We start from the raw sequence: 18755 nt of genomic DNA on the forward strand, positions 1-18755 counted from the left end.
GCGTGAAATTCTGAGTTGATTTAGCCATGTCTGTTTGGAGGGTTGTGTTGTTGGCACTCTCCTGGTATCTTAAAGGCACTCAAGACAGAATGTTTAAAACTATTTTGTACCCTCCTCAAATGAAGATATATTATCTGCCTAAGAATGGGTTAATTTTAAAATGAATACAGTATACAGTATGTGTATCAAATAAAAAAACTTGGAGAGTAGAATGCGAAAAGCACAGTGGTGAGGTGGGTATGCGAGATTATTTAAACGGTGTCGGAAACACAAAAGCCCAGAGCGCTTAGAAAAAATTGCAAATCTTACGCCCCAAGTCTTTTTGTAAGAAAATAATTAATGCACTTACCTTGACCTTCTATTCTTCTAGCATTCTTACTTAATAATCGTATCGAGGCAATTATTAAGAAAATAAATACCATATGCTTAGCTTTACCCATTCTATGCTCCAATCCCTTTTATTTGATGCTCACTCTGACACAAAGGAAGTGACAAAAGAGTTTATGAAATATCTTGGACGTTCTGATAAATAAATTTAAAATAACCTCACTCTATTAAGGGTTAAATATTCGAATAAACGTATATTAAAATCCAGCAAAAAAGTTACATTCATCTTAAGGCAAAGCTTAGATATCCAGTAACTTATGCGTTCTTCACCCATTGTGAGTTAACGATTCTACAGTTTATCGAATGAGTTTATTGATTAAATAATTTTGGTATAAGGTTTTAAATTGTTTTCACAGAGACAGCGAGAGAGAGAGATAGGGACGTGGTTGATGTGGTCCTGGAGTAGGCTCCTGATAAGCCGGAGTAGCTGGCGAACTCTTATTCCCGTTAGCCCGATTAGACATATCACTGAAAGATTTAATAGATAAATCAATTTTTTATTAAATTTGACCATGGAATCTTACTATTGCTCAGCTGCTTGGCTGGACATGCCCTGAGAGCCTTTAATAATATCCTTGGCGCGATGGTCACATCTCTTGCGGAAACCAGTGCGTTCATACTTCGGCAACCATCTTTCGGGATCTGGTGGTATCTCAGCATTATAATTTTTGGGTAGTTTGCTTTTCCGCTTCCGTTTATGACACTTTTTCTTTTCAACCACTGGCGTGCCAGGCGACTGGTCAATTTTCGCATTTGCCGATTTCTTCGCGGCTTTGGTGGACATTACCCAGTTGGCCGCTTCTTCTGCCTTGCGTCTACTCTCACGGATTGATATCACCATTTCGGTTCCTAATATGTGTAGCCGGCGAAATTCAAAACGAACAGGGCAAAGCAACTAGCTTTTCTCGCCAATTCGATTCGGCCCCCGCCGAATATAACTTTCTTAGTTTAGTTTGTAGTTATGACTGCTTGAATTTTCTGAGCGTTTTTAGATAGTGAAATTTTGGAGTTGTTGAGTACTTCATTTAATATCATCTCGCCCCAAAATCATTCCCACCCATTTCTACCTACCTATGAGCAGTCTTTTCCCACTTGTAATATGCCAAATGAATTCGTAGGGAGGAAAATTTATCAATATTTAAACTTCTACGTTTGTTTACGAAATTTTGGACGATTGATGTTTAAGATTAAGTTTTAAGATATCTTCACATCCTCTTGCTCCCTACGATGAGCAACTACTTTATATCTTCACAAAGAAGCGCAATTAAAAGAAAGAAAAATGAACAAACGTGTTCAAAAAATCCAGCGCTAGAGATAAAGTCGGAGGAATAACAAAATAACTACGAACAGACACAAATGACAGGAAACATCCTTTGATAGAGGATAAAACCAAACGCACAAATTTGCAATTTTATCAACGGCTTAATCTGCGTAGTATCAATGCCTAAGTGTCAATCGGGCGATAATGAGGATGACGGCGTAGGGGCTGGCATATAAACTACTGCAAAGGGTTTAGAAAATTCTCAAGATTCCTCGTTAAGTCATACAAATGAAAATAATCGTGCAAAAGAACCTCAAAAGTATATTTGTGATATGTATGGCGATATTCATACCAGTGTACAAACATCTTTGGTTGTCGGATGTACCAACGCCACGAACGACGGCGTCTACCACATTATCATTATAAGAGGCCAGCTTTGCCAATTCTCCAGCATCCGAAGCGTCAGGAGACGTGGAAGGCGACAGTATTTAATTTCCTTAATTACTTAATATTGTGAGATGTAACATCTCCTGATTCTATGCTGTAAGGACAATTGATTTTTTATGATATATAAAATCTTCAATGACAACAGAATCCAAAGGAAAGCATGTTTGTCCTTAAATTTCCTAAAAAGGGCACAGATTAAGCTTTTTTATCTTTCTTTTCTAATTGGTCATTACTATCAACATGACGTGTGGATTCGAGCGATATTTTCCGGTAAGGCTTTTCGTACTGCATGTGCGTCCGCGGGTTCGATGCCTTTATGGTAATCTTCGCTAGTTCGAACAATTTCAAAACCAAATTTCTTATAAAATTCAATTGCACCATATTTGTTAACTTGAACATGTCATATGGAAATATGGTTAGATATGCTCGTATTTTATTTCTTATATATTTTATTCATCATATATCAACCATATTTTCTTCATGCTTGTTCTCACATTTAAAAAAAAACGATATGCTGAGAATAGAGAGAGTATAGAGTTGCCGTAATGAATCGTTAAACCATCTCGTGAAGAAGAAGAACAAAGTTATTCATCTGTTCGTAGTGTACTGTTAAAAACGGAAGAGGTAACCTCGTCCTAAATCGAAAAAAAATGAAATTTTCGGTTTTTCCCTAAAACGTAACGGCCCCAAATTTACAAATACCTTAAAAAGAACAAATTGTTGGCTTTCTAATCCGTGTTTCGGTTACGAGTTCATTAGACCGAATTACATCCAGTTTTAGAAATTTGGACTCTACAACCGATGGTTGTAGCACGCTCGAACTTTAGCAATTTTTGCAGTTCCCAACCAGCAACGCGTAGATAGACGGACCAATTCATTCTGGTCTATCAAATCTGATTTCTATATTCCTTACAAGATCTCAACATTATAAATTAAATGGCGAAGGAAAGCTAGTTTTTATCTTCCGCTCTATACATTAGATCAAGTACAATTTTTAATGTTAATAAATTTATTTATATTTAGTTTATAACGTTTTATATAGCAAATAGAAAACAAATCGTTATTCAATTTATTTTTTGATTAAAGTTTTTATTTTACTCGATATGTTAATTCATATTTTATAAAGAAATATTATAATCACAAAAGCAATAATAATAAAACAATACTCCTTTTAAACAAAATACAAAGTAAGAATAAATAAATTTGTTTGATAATTCGTTTGCAAGCAAGCAACGAAAGTATGTACATATATACACTTCAAACGCATTTAGCATTGCTCTGTATAATAATTCTGTCTCTGTTCTGCACATATCTTCGAAATACGTGTTCAGTATACAGCTTTTGGTCGAAAGTTCTCGAAAGGTTTGTATGATAATTTCGTGTCTGTTCTACATACCTGTTGTATATACAAGTTCTAACTTTTGTATAAAAGCTCCCCGACAATGAAAAATATCCCAGATGAAAAATTTCGCCGTTCATGAAAATTCATCGAAAAATTTGCTACATACAAATATACTGCTTGTTTTTCATACAAGCAAATTTTTATGTATACCATAGCGCATATTCACACAGAATTGCATATGTTTCCCGTTTACAAACGTTTATTATTATTTAATAAACTTTTATTAATTTTTGGGTTTTTAAGTTTAGCACATGCTGCTTACTCAACTCTTGAAGATTTCATGATATCTGTGACCTGAATAACGGTACCGCTTCTTGCGGATTACGGTGTTTTGTATGTTAACATAGTTTTAAAATACGTTGTCATTGCCTTTTGACTTGTCTACAATGTCTTGTGCTTTAATAAATATTATAAATGTGTACAAAAATATTGTTTTAATTAAAAAATGACGAATATTGCGTTTTTTTTTTCTAAAAGTATAATCAAATCTGATCTGAGAAACAGAGTGATTTTGCGAATAAGTTTCTGATTTATCTAAGCGGAGATTTTTACCACTTTAACACACTCCGGGAGGAAATTTCTAATTCATCTAAGCGGGGATTTATACCACTTAAAAGACTTGCAGAAAAATTTCTTATGTATCAGAAATGATGAGTGGCAATGATGTAACCAACAAAAACAGAAATGTTACAGAAAATGAATTTTGCTAAATTTTTCACTTACTCACAAACTAGACGGGAAAAAGGAGATATTTTGCAACGAATAAGTACAAGATTTTTGTAGATGCGCAATAAAAATTCTAATCTTGGCAGTTAATACATTTGCTTCATCCAGAAATTTACAACGTTCAAAGGACTTAAGACAAACCAATCTCTTATCATACCCTACATCGCTTGTGGTACAAGGGTTGAAATCTTTGAAATATTTTGACAAAATACGGGACACTGACCTGTTTTGCCGCAAAAGCGCAAATTACACAAGTCCAAATCTTGCCAGAATTTCTTTCGAACTTATTACACTTAACTGCCTTTAATAAAACACTTGACTGTATTCCTTTGGGCACGTTTAAGTAACCCTATATGCTTTATATTTTATTCAAAATAAATGTTTATTAAATTTTTCTTTTTGTATTTTATTTTCATTCGTGAATTTTTACTTTCTTATTTATTAAATATATATTTATTTTGTTTGGGTATTTTGTAAGTGTTCTATAACTATATGTATCATATAAAATAATGGAAAAACGTAAAATGGAACAAAGGCGATTTGATAAAAAATCAAACTTTAAACATATTAAAATGAAACATTTCATATATAGATGAAAAAAAAAAAAAAAATTGCTTTACATATAAAGACATGAAATATTTTAATTGAAATTGAAATTCAAATAATAAAAGTGAATGATCGACAATAAAAAAAGAAATATATTAATAATTTGCGATCTCTCCTGACTTGGAAGTCTCCTTAGAGATCTTATTACTATTATCTATATATATATAAATGTATTTTAACAACAACATTAACTCTAACAAAATAAAAGCTATGCTTCACATTTAACACGCTTGCCGTTCGCGTGGACATTAAATGACAGCTATATTACAAATTACACGGTTTGACAACTTAAATTCTAAAGTCTAAATTCTTAAATAGTGTTTTTATATGGCTGCCTTCCAGCATTTATATAACTCATCGATGGGGGAGGCTTGACTTAGGTACATTGATGTGAATCTTAACGTTTGAATCGAATTAGTTGAAAAAAGAAAAAGCAGATACAGAAATGTATTTAAAAAAAATCATGAGATGCTCTTAGTGTTCGCACATTTAAACCTAAGGGTCGCTACTAAAATGTCGACGTTTCAAAGCCTTGGTTAATTTAGTTTCCATTTTGCGTTGGGTTTCTAAAATTCTTTCCAATTCGTTATGTTTGATTTGTAATTCTTTTTCTTCTTCAATTAATCTCAATTCTCGATCTTTATTCTTTAGACGCGACTTGCGACTAGCTTCGTTATTTTTATAACGATCCAGCATCTTTTGTCTTTCGCTTTTGCTCATGCTATTTAGTTTCGATTCATCTGGGATATCGCTATGCATTTTGGCGGGCCGACCCCGTCTTCGTTTAGTGGATACCGAATCTAAAGGGTATTGCTGATTCTGTGTTTTAGACGAGCAAGGTGAATTTGAGTCATCAGTAAAAGCACTTTGATTAGTGGCCGAAAAGGAACTGCAGGGCGTTGGTGGTAAATAGTCCTCTGTATTGTCACTTAACTCCGAAAATCCCGAGCAACTATCCTCAAGCTGCTTCTTTATGGTATCTACTGATTGTACATTAATTACTGTTGCCTATAAAAAAAAAAAAACACGTATAAAATATATGAATATAATACGTTACAGTTGGAATAAATTACAAATAAATATTAAGGGACTCTAGGAACGTCGTGACCGTCTTTAGCAAGCTCTTGTTAGTCAGTCTTTTCATTCGAACGTTCATTATATTAATTTTTTCTCGTTAATTACGATGCCACGACCCCACACATCATCTTAACGTTTGACAATTTTTATGGATAATATACATAAAACAAGAATTTCTAGCAACAAGAAAAATAAAGCTTTGCACTAATCTACCCTTTGCTTGAATCCACTCGAAACACTAAGGAACGCTTCAAGAAAACTAATCCTTTGTTTGCGATGTAGTACAGAAAAGTGACAAAATTGTTGTAATATATCGAAAAAAGAAAATCAACTATCGGTGTTTAAACTAAGTCGAGATTCTCCACAGTGCACTCGCAATGTAACGAATGTAATAAAAATTCGAGTATGGCAGACGGTAAAGTAATCAGTAAGAAATCAAAAACAAGACCAATTACCTCAGAAAAGTCTTGCGTTATATATTCGATTACTGAAGGCGTATCCAAGGTTAAAGCAGCCGCATTATTTTCTGAATTAGAAACTCTTTTTATATCCAAAAAAAGTTTCCTTTTTGATGGTTGTTCCCCTATTGCTGTTGATGGAATTTCGGTTGAGGTACGTTTTGTGGATGTCCGGCAAGTGGTACTGGCTGTTGGTTCAATTGTTTCGTTTTCATTTAGGCAACTGACAAAACATTCGGTAGAATTGTTAAGGTAATCTGGTGCCATTTCCATGGGCACATCATCCGGCAATAAGTCATAATCAAATGTTAAAGGTTCGGCTTTAGATATTTCATCTTTTAAATGTTTATGTTGTTCAACCGATGTAAAGTGATTTGTAAATAAGATGTCATTCGGCTGCGAGTTAAGGAAGCATTGGCTAAGCGATAATTCATCGTTATTCATGACGGCGATAGGTGGTTCCGTAATCTCGTTAAACATATTTTCTTCTCGCAACTCATCCATAAGCACTGTCTCATCATATTGACTACTTGGTAAAATTTTGAAGAGTGATTCTGTACCATAATCACTAACGTCATCGCCAAAGATTATATTAGCCTCCATTTTGCTTTGATTGTTGCTGTTATTATTAATTGCGGTATTTACTGTTGTGCTGCTGTAGCTGTTAGTGTTATTATTTTTGTTGTTATTGTTGTTGTTGTTTTTATCAAATTGTAAGATATTGATGTTGTTATTCTTGTTGCTAATTACGTGATCATCCGATCCAATATCCGAAACAAACAGTAATTCGTTCAGCAGATCTTCTTCGTTTTTCATACAATGTTCAGATGACTGTTGCTCCCTATGTAGAACTATTGATTTCTCATTTGAACATTGTGGTTGTTGTTGTTGTTGATTGTTGAGCGAATGTTGATGTTCTTTGGAAATTGGGCCAAAATCAAAATCGAAATTTTCAAAAATTTCACTCGTATTCCGCACATTTCCTTTTACATTGCACGGCTCACTGATAATGTTTATATTCTGGTTGGTAGTATTATAACTGTTGGTGTTGTTGTTGTTAAATATATTAAAATTATCTCCGATAGTTGATTGTATGTTGTCGACCGACGAAGTTTTTCTAATATATTCTATAAGAAAATGTATATATATACATATATATATAAATATTGTATTAGTTTATGAATTATTATGCAAAGTCCAAAGAAAAACTAGTCGGGTTTAAAGAAACCGTCAAAATTTTACATGTCCACAGGTAAGATATTGAGGTGGTGTTTTTATACGAGTTTAATCTAAAAAATATTTTTATATCTGCAGCTTAAACCTAACCCGTTTATAATAAAGGTCAAAAACGTTTTATTTCCCGCATGTAATTATGCTAAAAAAGTTTAATATTAAATCTAAAGAGAAGCTAATTGCTTATTTTCGAGAGTATAACATTTTCATAAGAAACCCTACGAGAATCAATAGTTCAAATAATTTGAATGAATATGATATATAAGGATTGTTAAAAGTTATTTCAACTTTTTTCATTTTTTACCCGTGGAGGCGCTAAAGGATATTAATTTTGCCCTTTGCGTTTGAAAAGCCTGGAAATCCTAGCGTCGGATCGCTTAGCTTGTCTTCTATTGTACATAAAAACTCATAACCAAAAAAATTAGGAAAGAAACTACTATCTAGTTGATCAAATTAGAATGCGAAAGTAAGAGGCCTATTAAAGGCTGCCGCTAGTAGCTAGCTATATGATAGCTAAATATCGGCTTGAAATTTCACACAAATACTTATAAGAATTGTTCAAGCAATTTATGTATAAATAAGGCCACTGTTAAAGGCAACAAACAGCCGTTGACAGTTTTATGTATACCTTTCAGGATCTGCCACGTTCAGACAACTACAACTATCTTATTGACTATTCATAAAGCGAAATATAAATGATCCGAACTTTGAAAATCTTTCACAGTAAGCAAAGTACAAAAGACGATAAATTAATATATTAGTTTGTTGTTCATTTTAATCTGGTTTTTGTTATGGGAAGGATGTGCAAATATTGTCCATCTAACATTTTCCTCAGAGGTTTTCTTCAATTAGCAAATTGTCTGCAAATTTTCATTAATTTGTTTCATTTTATTCCTACATTGCGTTTCCTTAATATTTTGTTTCTTTTTTATGTCGTTGTTGTGTTGTTGATGCATTTTATTTTGAAAAATATTTTGTAATTGTAATTTCTTTCCTTTCAAAATTTATTTACTTTATATTCATTTCTTTGAATATTTATATTTACTCATTAATTTCCTTTTTACAGGCAACATTTTAGTCGTAAATCGCATTAATTGCTTATGTTTCGTAGCATAATTTTAGGGAAATGAATATTTGTTCGTTTACATTTATCTTTCAATTGGTTTTCGCAACTAGTCGTTGTAGCAGAGGTCAAGAACAAGAGTTTTGCCGTATGAGCGGGACGGATATATGATTAGAAAAGTAGTAAAAAAAAAGAGAATCTTTTACAATAAATATTGTGAAATTAGCCAAGTTCAAGCATGATCTTAGCACATAACACAGGAAGATATCATTTTGCTGAACTTTTCCTCAAAGCAAATAAATTATGAAAAAAAAAACAATTGGGAAAACTATTTACAAAAATAAATTTAAAAAAAAAAAAAGTAAATAATTATTTTCTGCAAAAGCACCGCTAACATATTTATTTACTTCGCTCCGTTGCCAAAACAACAATTGAGATTTCTTTGTTTAATATATTCACATATAAAAGTCTGTCTGTAACTCATTGAAGACAAACACTAAAAACAATAGTTAAAAATTCTTATTTCCTTTTTTCCAATTATGGACAGACAAAACATATATATGTACATATTTAAAAATTATATGAGGCAAGAAAACTTTTTCAAACATAAATTCATCATGCTTTTTTTTTTTTTTTTTTTAAAAAAGGGTTTGTTTTAAAAACTGCATATTAAAATTGATACTTAAAGTATTATTAGAATATGAAAATAAGATTTATTTTTTACCAATAATCGTCCGTTCGTTTGTGCAAGGTGGTGCGAGCAGCAACAAATAACTGTGTTTATTGCCTCACTAACATCGAATTTTATACATATGTTTGTGTTAAATGAGAATCTATAAGATCCCGTATTCTCTCTCCCTCTCTTTTATGATGAATGCTCTCTCCCATTTCTCCTTCTCGCTCTCAATCTCAATTTTGTACAATAATGTCTTGTTTTTGTTCGAAAGAAAAGATACACAAATCTTTTGCTTTTTTACTGATGTTTCGCGTAAGGCAAGTGTGCACGTTTGAACATGCACTATCCTATCCAGGACAAGAATAAACGGTTGATCGTTCAATAGAGAAATACGTATGAATTATTTAAAAAAGTATTGGTCTTTGAAGGGCATAAAATTCATTTTGATTCATAATTAACTTGTTTTATTATTATTCCATTTAATTTAATTTAATTAATGTTCCTTCTGTACCTTTTTTTTCTATTAGGATGGATGAGTTGATCGAGAAAGTTGTATTTACATTTAAGCCAAATTTATTGGATTTACCATTAAGTAAAGTTTGTACGTTGTTAATAATACTAAACGCAAGAACAATTTTGCAATTATCGGAATATTCGGGAAACATTTGTGATTATGTTCAATCATAAAGACTCGATTTTTTATCTTCAGCCTACGAATTTGAGAGATGTAAAAATTTATGAAGGGGCAAATAACATGGAAATAATTGTTGAATATCGTTATATTTTGAGAAGTAATTCGGTATATTTACATAGATAATAAAATGAAATTTAATACCCAAGTTTACCAAGTTCAAACAAAAGATAAAGCATTGCCATATTTATTTCGTTCGTTCGATCGTTATCGACAAAAACGTTAGAAACTTTTATTTTCGGCATTGTTGCTGCAATTGTTGCTTTGCTATGCTATGCATTTTCGTAATTTTCAAGTGCGATGTTTCACATTAAACGCAGAGTACAGACGTATATGTTCCAAGACATTGTCTTAGCTTTCTCCCTCATTTGGTTGTGAACTTGTGAATTTTGATAGTGCGACAGACCGAAGGGCAGACGTTTTTATAATAACCACACGTCTGTGTGTGCGTTACAACTTTCGAGAATTATTTACCATTCTTGCCGGTCTCTACAGATTTATTAGGGAAAATTCATTAAACTATAAACTTTATTGATCACCTTATTTTGCATATGTATTTCTGGTTTTTTTTATTTATTTATTTTTTTTTTCTATATTTAAACCCTTGTATATGTTTGCGATGAGAAAATGAGCTATGAGCACGGAAGGGCTGGTGCCGATCGTAGCCGAATTGTTAAAATTTGATAAGTTTTACATTCCTATTGGGTTCCTAATAAGATACTATTGAAGAACCAATCACGCACAGTCATGCTCAACGGATAGTTAAATATCATTTCTAGCTGCTTATGGAAATGTATCCAATTTTTCTAAAACTATGTAGTCATCTAGACTTGTCGTCTCATATCGCATCATAATAATTAAAAATAAATAATTATTTATTAAAGAAGTTTAAAAAGTTCACCTGATCGTTTTTTAATTTTTTTATACCACTTTTTCACTTGAGGAACAATAAAATATTATTTATAATTATATAGAACACTATTTCTTATTTTACGATGCTTCCACTTCAAATGCTATACACAGAATGAGGTCTTTCGCTTTCAGGTTGATAATGACAACAAAGGAGACTTTAACTAAACTATTACATACATGTATACCATAAAAGATTTTAACCGAAACCAATAATCGTCAAAGAATGCCAAAAGAGACGAGCCTCCAAATGGTAGTGTGATCTCTACATATTCATAGGTTAAGTAAGTAGTTATGCTCCAGTTAAGAAACTTAAATTGAGTAAGAGAGATGTAGAAAAGGGGAGAGAGAGAGATAGAGATAGATAGAGAGAGAAATGGAGAGCGAGAGAAGGAAAGAGAAACGAGGATTAAAGTTTTATATTCAACACCGGGTTTTGATTTGCAAATGTATTCTCTGCGCAAATGCGTGGTGACGGAGTAACACCCCACTGCTTGCGTTGCACTAGAACAGTCAGTTATTTAAGCATTCGAAAATTATAATTAATATTTACTGGAAGAAATAGTGTTTGAACTTAGATTTTGGATAAATAAGAGATGCTCGTATTGTAGGAGAGGTGGGTAAGCGAGAGTTAATTTCACAACATTGAATGGGTAATTGAAACAAAAAAGGGGAAGTCCTTCTATACGAAGATTTCGAAGATGTCAGATATATCTTAACACGTGCAAGCGCAAACAATGAATTGTGTAAATTTGTATGCAGGGTAAGTGAACGATGCAATGCAAAATGCAATTGCAGTTGCTTTCAAATATTCTTCTCTTTATTTTAATCGTACCTAGTGCGTTACATTTCTTATTGCTAGCTTTTCATCGATGAGCTAGCACTCATCGTATATAGTCAAGAATTCATTTTTGTCGTATTTTTTTAGAATAATTTTGCAACTCATAAAATAATACTTGGACGAGGCGGGATCTTTCAAACAACGGTAGTTAAAAAGATTTATATATAATTGAAGTTTCTTAAGGAAGAGTATGGTTGTAGGTGCAAGTGAGCATTATGCATATATATATATATATATATATATATATATATATATATATGTGTGTGTGTGTGTGTGTTCAAGAAGACATATCCGTATATATACTCATGTAGATATTTATGGATCCGTATGTACGTATACGAACACAAACGCCTTTATAATACATGTGTATATGTATACACATATATAAATGTATATACACATATATCTACGCGTATGTGTTCTTTATGTTGATATACATATATACATATACACGCTTATAAGCTTATATATATATATATGTATATATATATGTATCTATATATATATATATGTATCTATGTATATATATATATATATATGTATCTATGTGTGTGTGTGTGTGTGTAAAACCACATTTCTCCGCATATATTCATGTGCATATGCACGAATATACACAAACAACTATATATACGCGTAGACATATATATACATATGCAATATACATATGCAATATGTATACATATGCAATATATATATATATATATATATATATATGTATCTGTATATATGTATTTACATTTCATATATATGTATGCATACGTACGTATACATACACATGCATATGCATGTATATATATATATAAATAAATATGTATATGCAAGTATATATGTATGTGCATACATATGTATAGGCATGTGAATGTACACATGTACGTGTACATATAGACATCTATTACAAAGGCGTATGTGTTTGTATACGTACATTTAGATAGCTAAATATCTACATGAGTACATATACAAAAATGTCTTCTTATACACACACGTAAATGTATATATTATATATATATATATATATATGTGTGTGCCTATGTTTGTATCTGCACATTCGTGTAAACAAATATCTATCTTATGCAAAGACAACACCTGTCCTTCAAACAAAAGCCGTACAGAAGTGTTAAATTTTTGCAGTTAATTTTATGAGACTGTCTACATTTATTGTAAAGGAAATATAGAGCACCACGTATTGAAAATTTTGGATATACGCCAAGAGATATATTGCAAGGAATTGACGGTGTTTCTTACATTGTTCGTTAAAACTTTGTAATCGAAAAAAATAGAAATGTAGAGTTCGAATAGAGATGTCCCTCCATTCGTCCGCAGGCTTCAGATGCAATCTAATGAATGTTGATCTAAATATCATTTCTTGTTTTATATTACTTTAATTACGTCATTTGTCTACCTTTTTGACTCTGTTCGATTAACAAAATTTATTTATGTTCTGTTATGGTATGAGCAGATTTAGTAAGTTTTATAAGTTATAATGCTTCCAACCCACCAAAAAGGCTTTTGCGCGGGCGCAACAACTTACATATCGGTTTTAGATTTGACAAAAGGATTGAAAATTCTTTCATACGAGCAAATGAACTACACATCGATCAAAAGACATGCTCGCAGTAGTGCAAGAAAAACTGTGAACATATCTACTTTCAAACGTAAAAGAAGAGCTGATTTTTCAATGAAATGAAAAATATCCCTCGCTGATCTTAGAATACATATGCAAAATCAGAAAAGTCGATCAGGCCAACCAGTATTGTAGTATGTATCGGAATTTGATTAACTTTTTCTTTTTTCCTTACAGGTAAAGGTGTAAAAAATTGGTCCACAGCTACACATGATTTTCTTGTTTGCTTCTGTTGCAATCATATTTGCAAGGAAATTTGGGATCGATCTTGCATTGATATCGGAAATGTCTTCTTAAGTATTAAGTAAGTGTAAAGCAAACAATGTGACGGTGAAGAGAACGCAAAAAAGTCGAGGCTTTCACGTAGAGAAGCACGGATAACGATGGCGCATAACCAATTCAATACAGAATGCTCTGCGGCGCTTGCTGGGACCAAAAAGATATCATGGCTTTCTTCGAACTATTGCGGAAAATTGCTACAGAATATGAATCAATTGAAACTATGCACGGTTTGAAAACCGGCTAGAATGGAATACGGGACATCGAGGACATGATCGCAAGAAACACCATCGAAGCGTTAAAAAGTGGCCTGACGCTGTGCATTCTACATTCGTCAGACTTAGTTCCTTTTAATCGAGCGATGACGCCTTATTCCACGTTCCTTTTTTTTGCTCTCAACACAAAAGCTTAAGCAAGCTCAGAAAATTACAACGTGACTTTGAACACACTGTTAATATATTGAAACTTTTTATATTAGTTAATCAACGTAGAGTTTTCCTTACTAACCTAATAGGTTCTCTAATGGTATTTAGTGGTACCTAAGGTTAATGTATATGCATATGTGGGTTTATAACATATCCCTGTACCAGAAGAAGTCTCCCAACAGCCCGGCAACACTGCGCCTGCTGCAGTTCTTGAGAGTGCTCATGCTATACGCAATACAAAAGCTATTTATCTCTCGCCTCTGAAATTCGATAAGCAAGGGAACGATCTAAATAAATAGGAAAAGGCTAAAAACGCAAACATCTTTTCTCAAGCGAGGGCAAATCTGAAAACAACACCGGCAGTGTTCCTAAACTCTGCAAACTATTCAAGACGTGACTTCTGCAAACTTGACGAATCATGTACTCCCCCTCGTTGTGACAAGACGATAAAAATTTCTTAGTCGCAAGTAAGTCGACGGAAAGTCTCTGCCAAAAGAATCCATTGAAGAATTTGGGTATCGGCTTCCATTGCCGTATAGCTAGTTTCACAATGCATCCAAGCGAGTTTTGCTACTACATTATTTATACGCTACACCACTTGTGGTACAGGGTATATTAAATTAGTGCGGTCGTGTGTAACACGCAAAAGGGCTTCAAATAGAACATAGAATCGTAATCTGAATTGATATTAGCCCGTCTGTCCGTCTGTCCATGTAAATTGATGTTCAAGCTACAAGCCGCAATTTTTGAAATACCTCAGGAAGAAGACCTCAGGAACGCTATCGAAAATGGTTCGGATCGGTTCACTTCCTCGACCGCTAGGGGGGGCTGTAGGGGCTTGTAGAGGCTTAATCTTGTACTACATTAGATTGCCTGGATTACGCACTTGAAAAAAATGTCTCGATCGGTCTTGCTCGACTATAATGTTCTTACTTGTTTTACTGTACGTTATGTACAGACATTAATAGAGATAAATCCCGACTTATTCATTTAAGGTTTTGCTCCAAGACGTAAGCAGAACAATTTTTTAATCGAATGTTGCTGTAGATTTTCCTAAATTAATTCTTTTATCGACTTAATGTAAGCTGTGGATCGTTTAGATTTAGTAAGGAGAAATTCTGTCTTCTGTCCAAACGCTCTCAAAAGATTGCTTGCGCTGGCCTTCTGGGATGTTACGCTGCAATGTCTTGCCTTTTGAATACCAATTTTCCTAACACTAGAAGACGTTCAAGGTCATTCAAAAGCATTTTTAGAAGATGTTAGGCATAGCTGGATTAAAACGGTCGTTGAATGGATATAAGGCTGACAGCTATTTGGAAAATCTATATGCCTACGTCAAGAAAAGAAAAGTTTTTCCTGAAGATTTTGACAATCACTTTGACTATAAAATTAAAACATTTTCAATATGACCCATAATCCAAACCAGACAATTTCCATTTTATCTTTTACAGGATTTTTAAAACAACATTCGAAAACGAATTACGAAGGCGATGTTGACAAAGTTAGTTAAGATTGTGTTTATTAATGACTGATCGTCTTTTTCCATTGTAGTACACATCATGCAGCACAAATATTCATTCCTTGATCGATAAAGAATCTAATGTTAATAGAATGGTTGTAATCTGCATACATACACGCGCACCATAAATGAGAAACTAAAAAAAAACTTGGGACAAAAACTAATAGGTTAGAGGGAGGGTTCTGTCGTATTTTATCCATGTATTTTGCTTTCACACAAACGCAAGGGATTTAATGTGATCTCCAACAGTTGTACGATGAATGCCTAACTCTTTTGCAATTTCTCGACTTGTTAAATGTGGATTATTTTCAAACATGGATCGCAAAAGATCATTATCGATCACTTTCTTGGAGGCTCGGGTCCCCGGGACGAAATTTGCTAAACTATCTTTGACAAGTACGAATATTTACAATACCGCACACAAGTTTTTACATGCAACCGATGCGTTGCTTCCTTTTTGGAATTCATACAAAATGCAGTATCTACTGACGTGTTTTTCACTTTAAATATCACAAGTAAATGATGAACGGTAAAAAAAGACTCCTTTTATATTATACAGCAGCTAAAACAACAAAAAAAAAACCCGAATAACTGACTAGTCAGATGTTTTTTTTATTTATAAGAAAAGTGACCTGCCTATATAAAAAAAAAAAAACGACAGAACTTTCCCTCCAACCTAATGTAAATTTTTCATATTTTCGTCCATAGCTGTCGATCCTGTAAAGGTATTTGGGAAAACCACGTGCAAGAATCTTCGGCAAAACCACCCGTATGTTTGATGGAGAAATAGTCGCCAGCAGTTTACCAATAAAGCCGCAAAAAATGATAACATTTCATTTCCAATTTATTTCCAATTTGTTTGCAATTGGATGGAAAAAACGCTAAGTTACGTTAGAGTAGAATAAATGGGAAATAAATTGGAATTAAAATTTTATCGCCAATTGGAACCGTATTATTTAATAAGACGGTTAGGAAATATGTTTGGAGCGAATATGAAGACGATTCTAACGAATATTTGGGTCACAAGTTTTCAGAAATATCTTCACGCGATCGAGAGTTATAGAGAAAGACTTGAATTACCTCAGTCTGCCTTTTCCCGAGGTACTTTCAGTTTCAGTTGCATATAAACAGTTCACGACCAACTTTCGATCTTTTGTTGCTAACCGATCAAGGAATGTCTATGCTGGATTTCAGGTTCGTATATTCTGTCTTGACAACTGTGGCGCACCAACAAGGAAATAGGTATATGCCATCTGCATCTCGGAAAATAAACCACCTAGGGAGAAGGTCACTATAGGTATGTATTTAAAGGCCTTTTCGTACGAATAAAAGCTGGCAAAGAGGTTTGAAACATTGCATGCTTTATTGCCGTTTTTTGCAGATCGAAAATTTAAAATGACCAAAGTTACGTACTCGGTGTCGAAGATGTCCCCGAGGAAGGACTGTGCTTTTGCCATCTTTTTAAAAAACGCTTTTAATATTAATGCTTTAACAACCTATTCTATTATACGGTAGCGTTCCCTCTTAATAAGCGTAAACTAAAATGGATGGACTACCCGCCGTTTGTAACATGTGTGAAATGTACTGAAATCTTTTTTAATTAATTGATTTACATCATAATGTTGCCTGACAAGATGCCAATCCCCCACTATTGATCAACGTGATTGATTTTTGCTTTGCATGGAATTTAATTAAGGGAAGAATTGTGCTTTGTGCACAATTTCATGGGGAAAGGGGAGAAAGAAAGACGCATGGTTGCTAGCGATGATTAACAGCGATTCGTAAATCTAAATTCATTTTTCTGTGGCTGAAAAAGCACACAAGCACAAGCAAAGAATATATCGGATATCGTATATATTAACACATTAAGGGATTGATTTTTTTTTTGTGGTACGATCGAACTTGACAATTTGTAATGGATCTTCCGCTCGAAGGATTTCCTATGGATTTTCAAAAATATAACTCTTATGCCATATAGTTCATCCTTCGCCCCCGTTATTGGCATTATGAATTTAAATATCCATTAGAATCGTACTCACAACCTGGAAGGCATTTAAATGTAAAATCGCTCGAAAGTGTTTCGCTTAAAAAGAAACGTCACTACACACCGAATGAATAACTTATTTACTACAAAAGCGCAACTTCAACGAGGGACGAGAGACAGACTAAAAGAAAGAAAGTAAAAGCACTACACTGAGTAACGACCCGCCAGCAAATGCCTTACACCACGTTACATTTATTCGTAGAACGAAGAAAGCGGAGAAAATAGTCCGATCCGAAACATTTCCAATAGCGTTCGTGCTTGAACCACAACCAAGTATCTCGAAAATTGCGATCTGCAGGTTGGACGCAAGAAGACAAGACGAACAGATAAGCTTTAATCGATCAGTCGGTATAATGAAAAAATTGGATTTATCTCAATTTCTTCTTGGCATTGCTGCATACATTTCCACGAACTTAATATGCGCTTGTGCGGCAAGTGGTGCACGCGGTAAAAAACAGAGAAGGTTACCAAATTAGAAAGTTGACTGTCTTCGATATTTTCAGAATATTATTTACTTTATCCGTGAGTAAAATTCTAACTGCAACTACAAACACCAATAGACGACCATCTGCTTAACCGGAACCGGAATGCAATTACGTAATGCCTTATTTATGCATTATTGTGATACCTAAGGATCGTTTTTATACCTAACGCTGTAGTAGGTTCGAGGTATATTCATTTCGTCAAAACGTTTGCAACCTCTTTCGAAATAATCGTGAGACACGCTATAAAGCGTGTAAATTGTTGACTAACGCTAATGTCGGGGCGATGTAAACATATTTGTTCTTCCTTCTGTCCACGATTTGTTTGTTTGATAAACATTCTCCCCCTTGTGAAAATTTGTCAGAAACATTGAAAGCAAACTGGTATTGAAAATTAATCAAAGAACGCGTCTACTGTGCAACATCAACTACGAGAATCTCTGCTTTTTGGGGTTTTTTTTTTCTCAATACTCTTAGGTTTAAAAGACCCCTGACAGAAATATCCAAATCAACTACAATCCTTTTTAAGGTAAAGACGGCGGATGGATCATATCCGAATATCTTACTTATTTCACGATTCCCCTTTTTCTAATCGACTGACACACTTT

General features: G+C 33.5%; 2 protein-coding genes across 2 annotated transcripts in view; both read right to left on the minus strand.

The window, feature by feature from the left end:
- Positions 1 to 215: 215 nt before the first annotated feature.
- On the minus strand, positions 216 to 1670 carry LOC119640749 (signal recognition particle subunit SRP72-like). The gene is made up of 3 exons (XM_038038966.1): positions 1459 to 1670; positions 912 to 1365; positions 216 to 855 (listed from the first exon to the last, which is right to left on the minus strand). The coding sequence occupies exons 2-3, from the start codon at positions 1226 to 1228 to the stop codon at positions 738 to 740; spliced, it is 435 nt and encodes a 144-aa protein (XP_037894894.1). The 5' UTR covers positions 1229 to 1365; positions 1459 to 1670; the 3' UTR covers positions 216 to 737.
- A 3438-nt stretch (positions 1671 to 5108) lies between these two features.
- Positions 5109 to 18755, minus strand: part of LOC119640730 (putative mediator of RNA polymerase II transcription subunit 24) — a 23123-nt gene continuing 9476 nt past the window's right edge. Inside the window, exons 4-5 of the mRNA XM_038038938.1 lie at positions 6362 to 7491; positions 5109 to 5837 (exon numbers count right to left, since the gene is read on the minus strand). Of these exons, the coding sequence (XP_037894866.1) occupies positions 5325 to 5837; positions 6362 to 7491 (1643 nt within the window). The 3' untranslated portion in view covers positions 5109 to 5324. The remainder of the gene's footprint in view (positions 5838 to 6361; positions 7492 to 18755) is intronic.

This window comes from Glossina fuscipes, unplaced genomic scaffold (assembly GCF_014805625.2).
Source record: "Glossina fuscipes isolate IAEA_lab_2018 unplaced genomic scaffold, Yale_Gfus_2 127, whole genome shotgun sequence".
In the NCBI taxonomy this organism is placed as follows: Eukaryota; Metazoa; Arthropoda; class Insecta; order Diptera; family Glossinidae; genus Glossina; species Glossina fuscipes.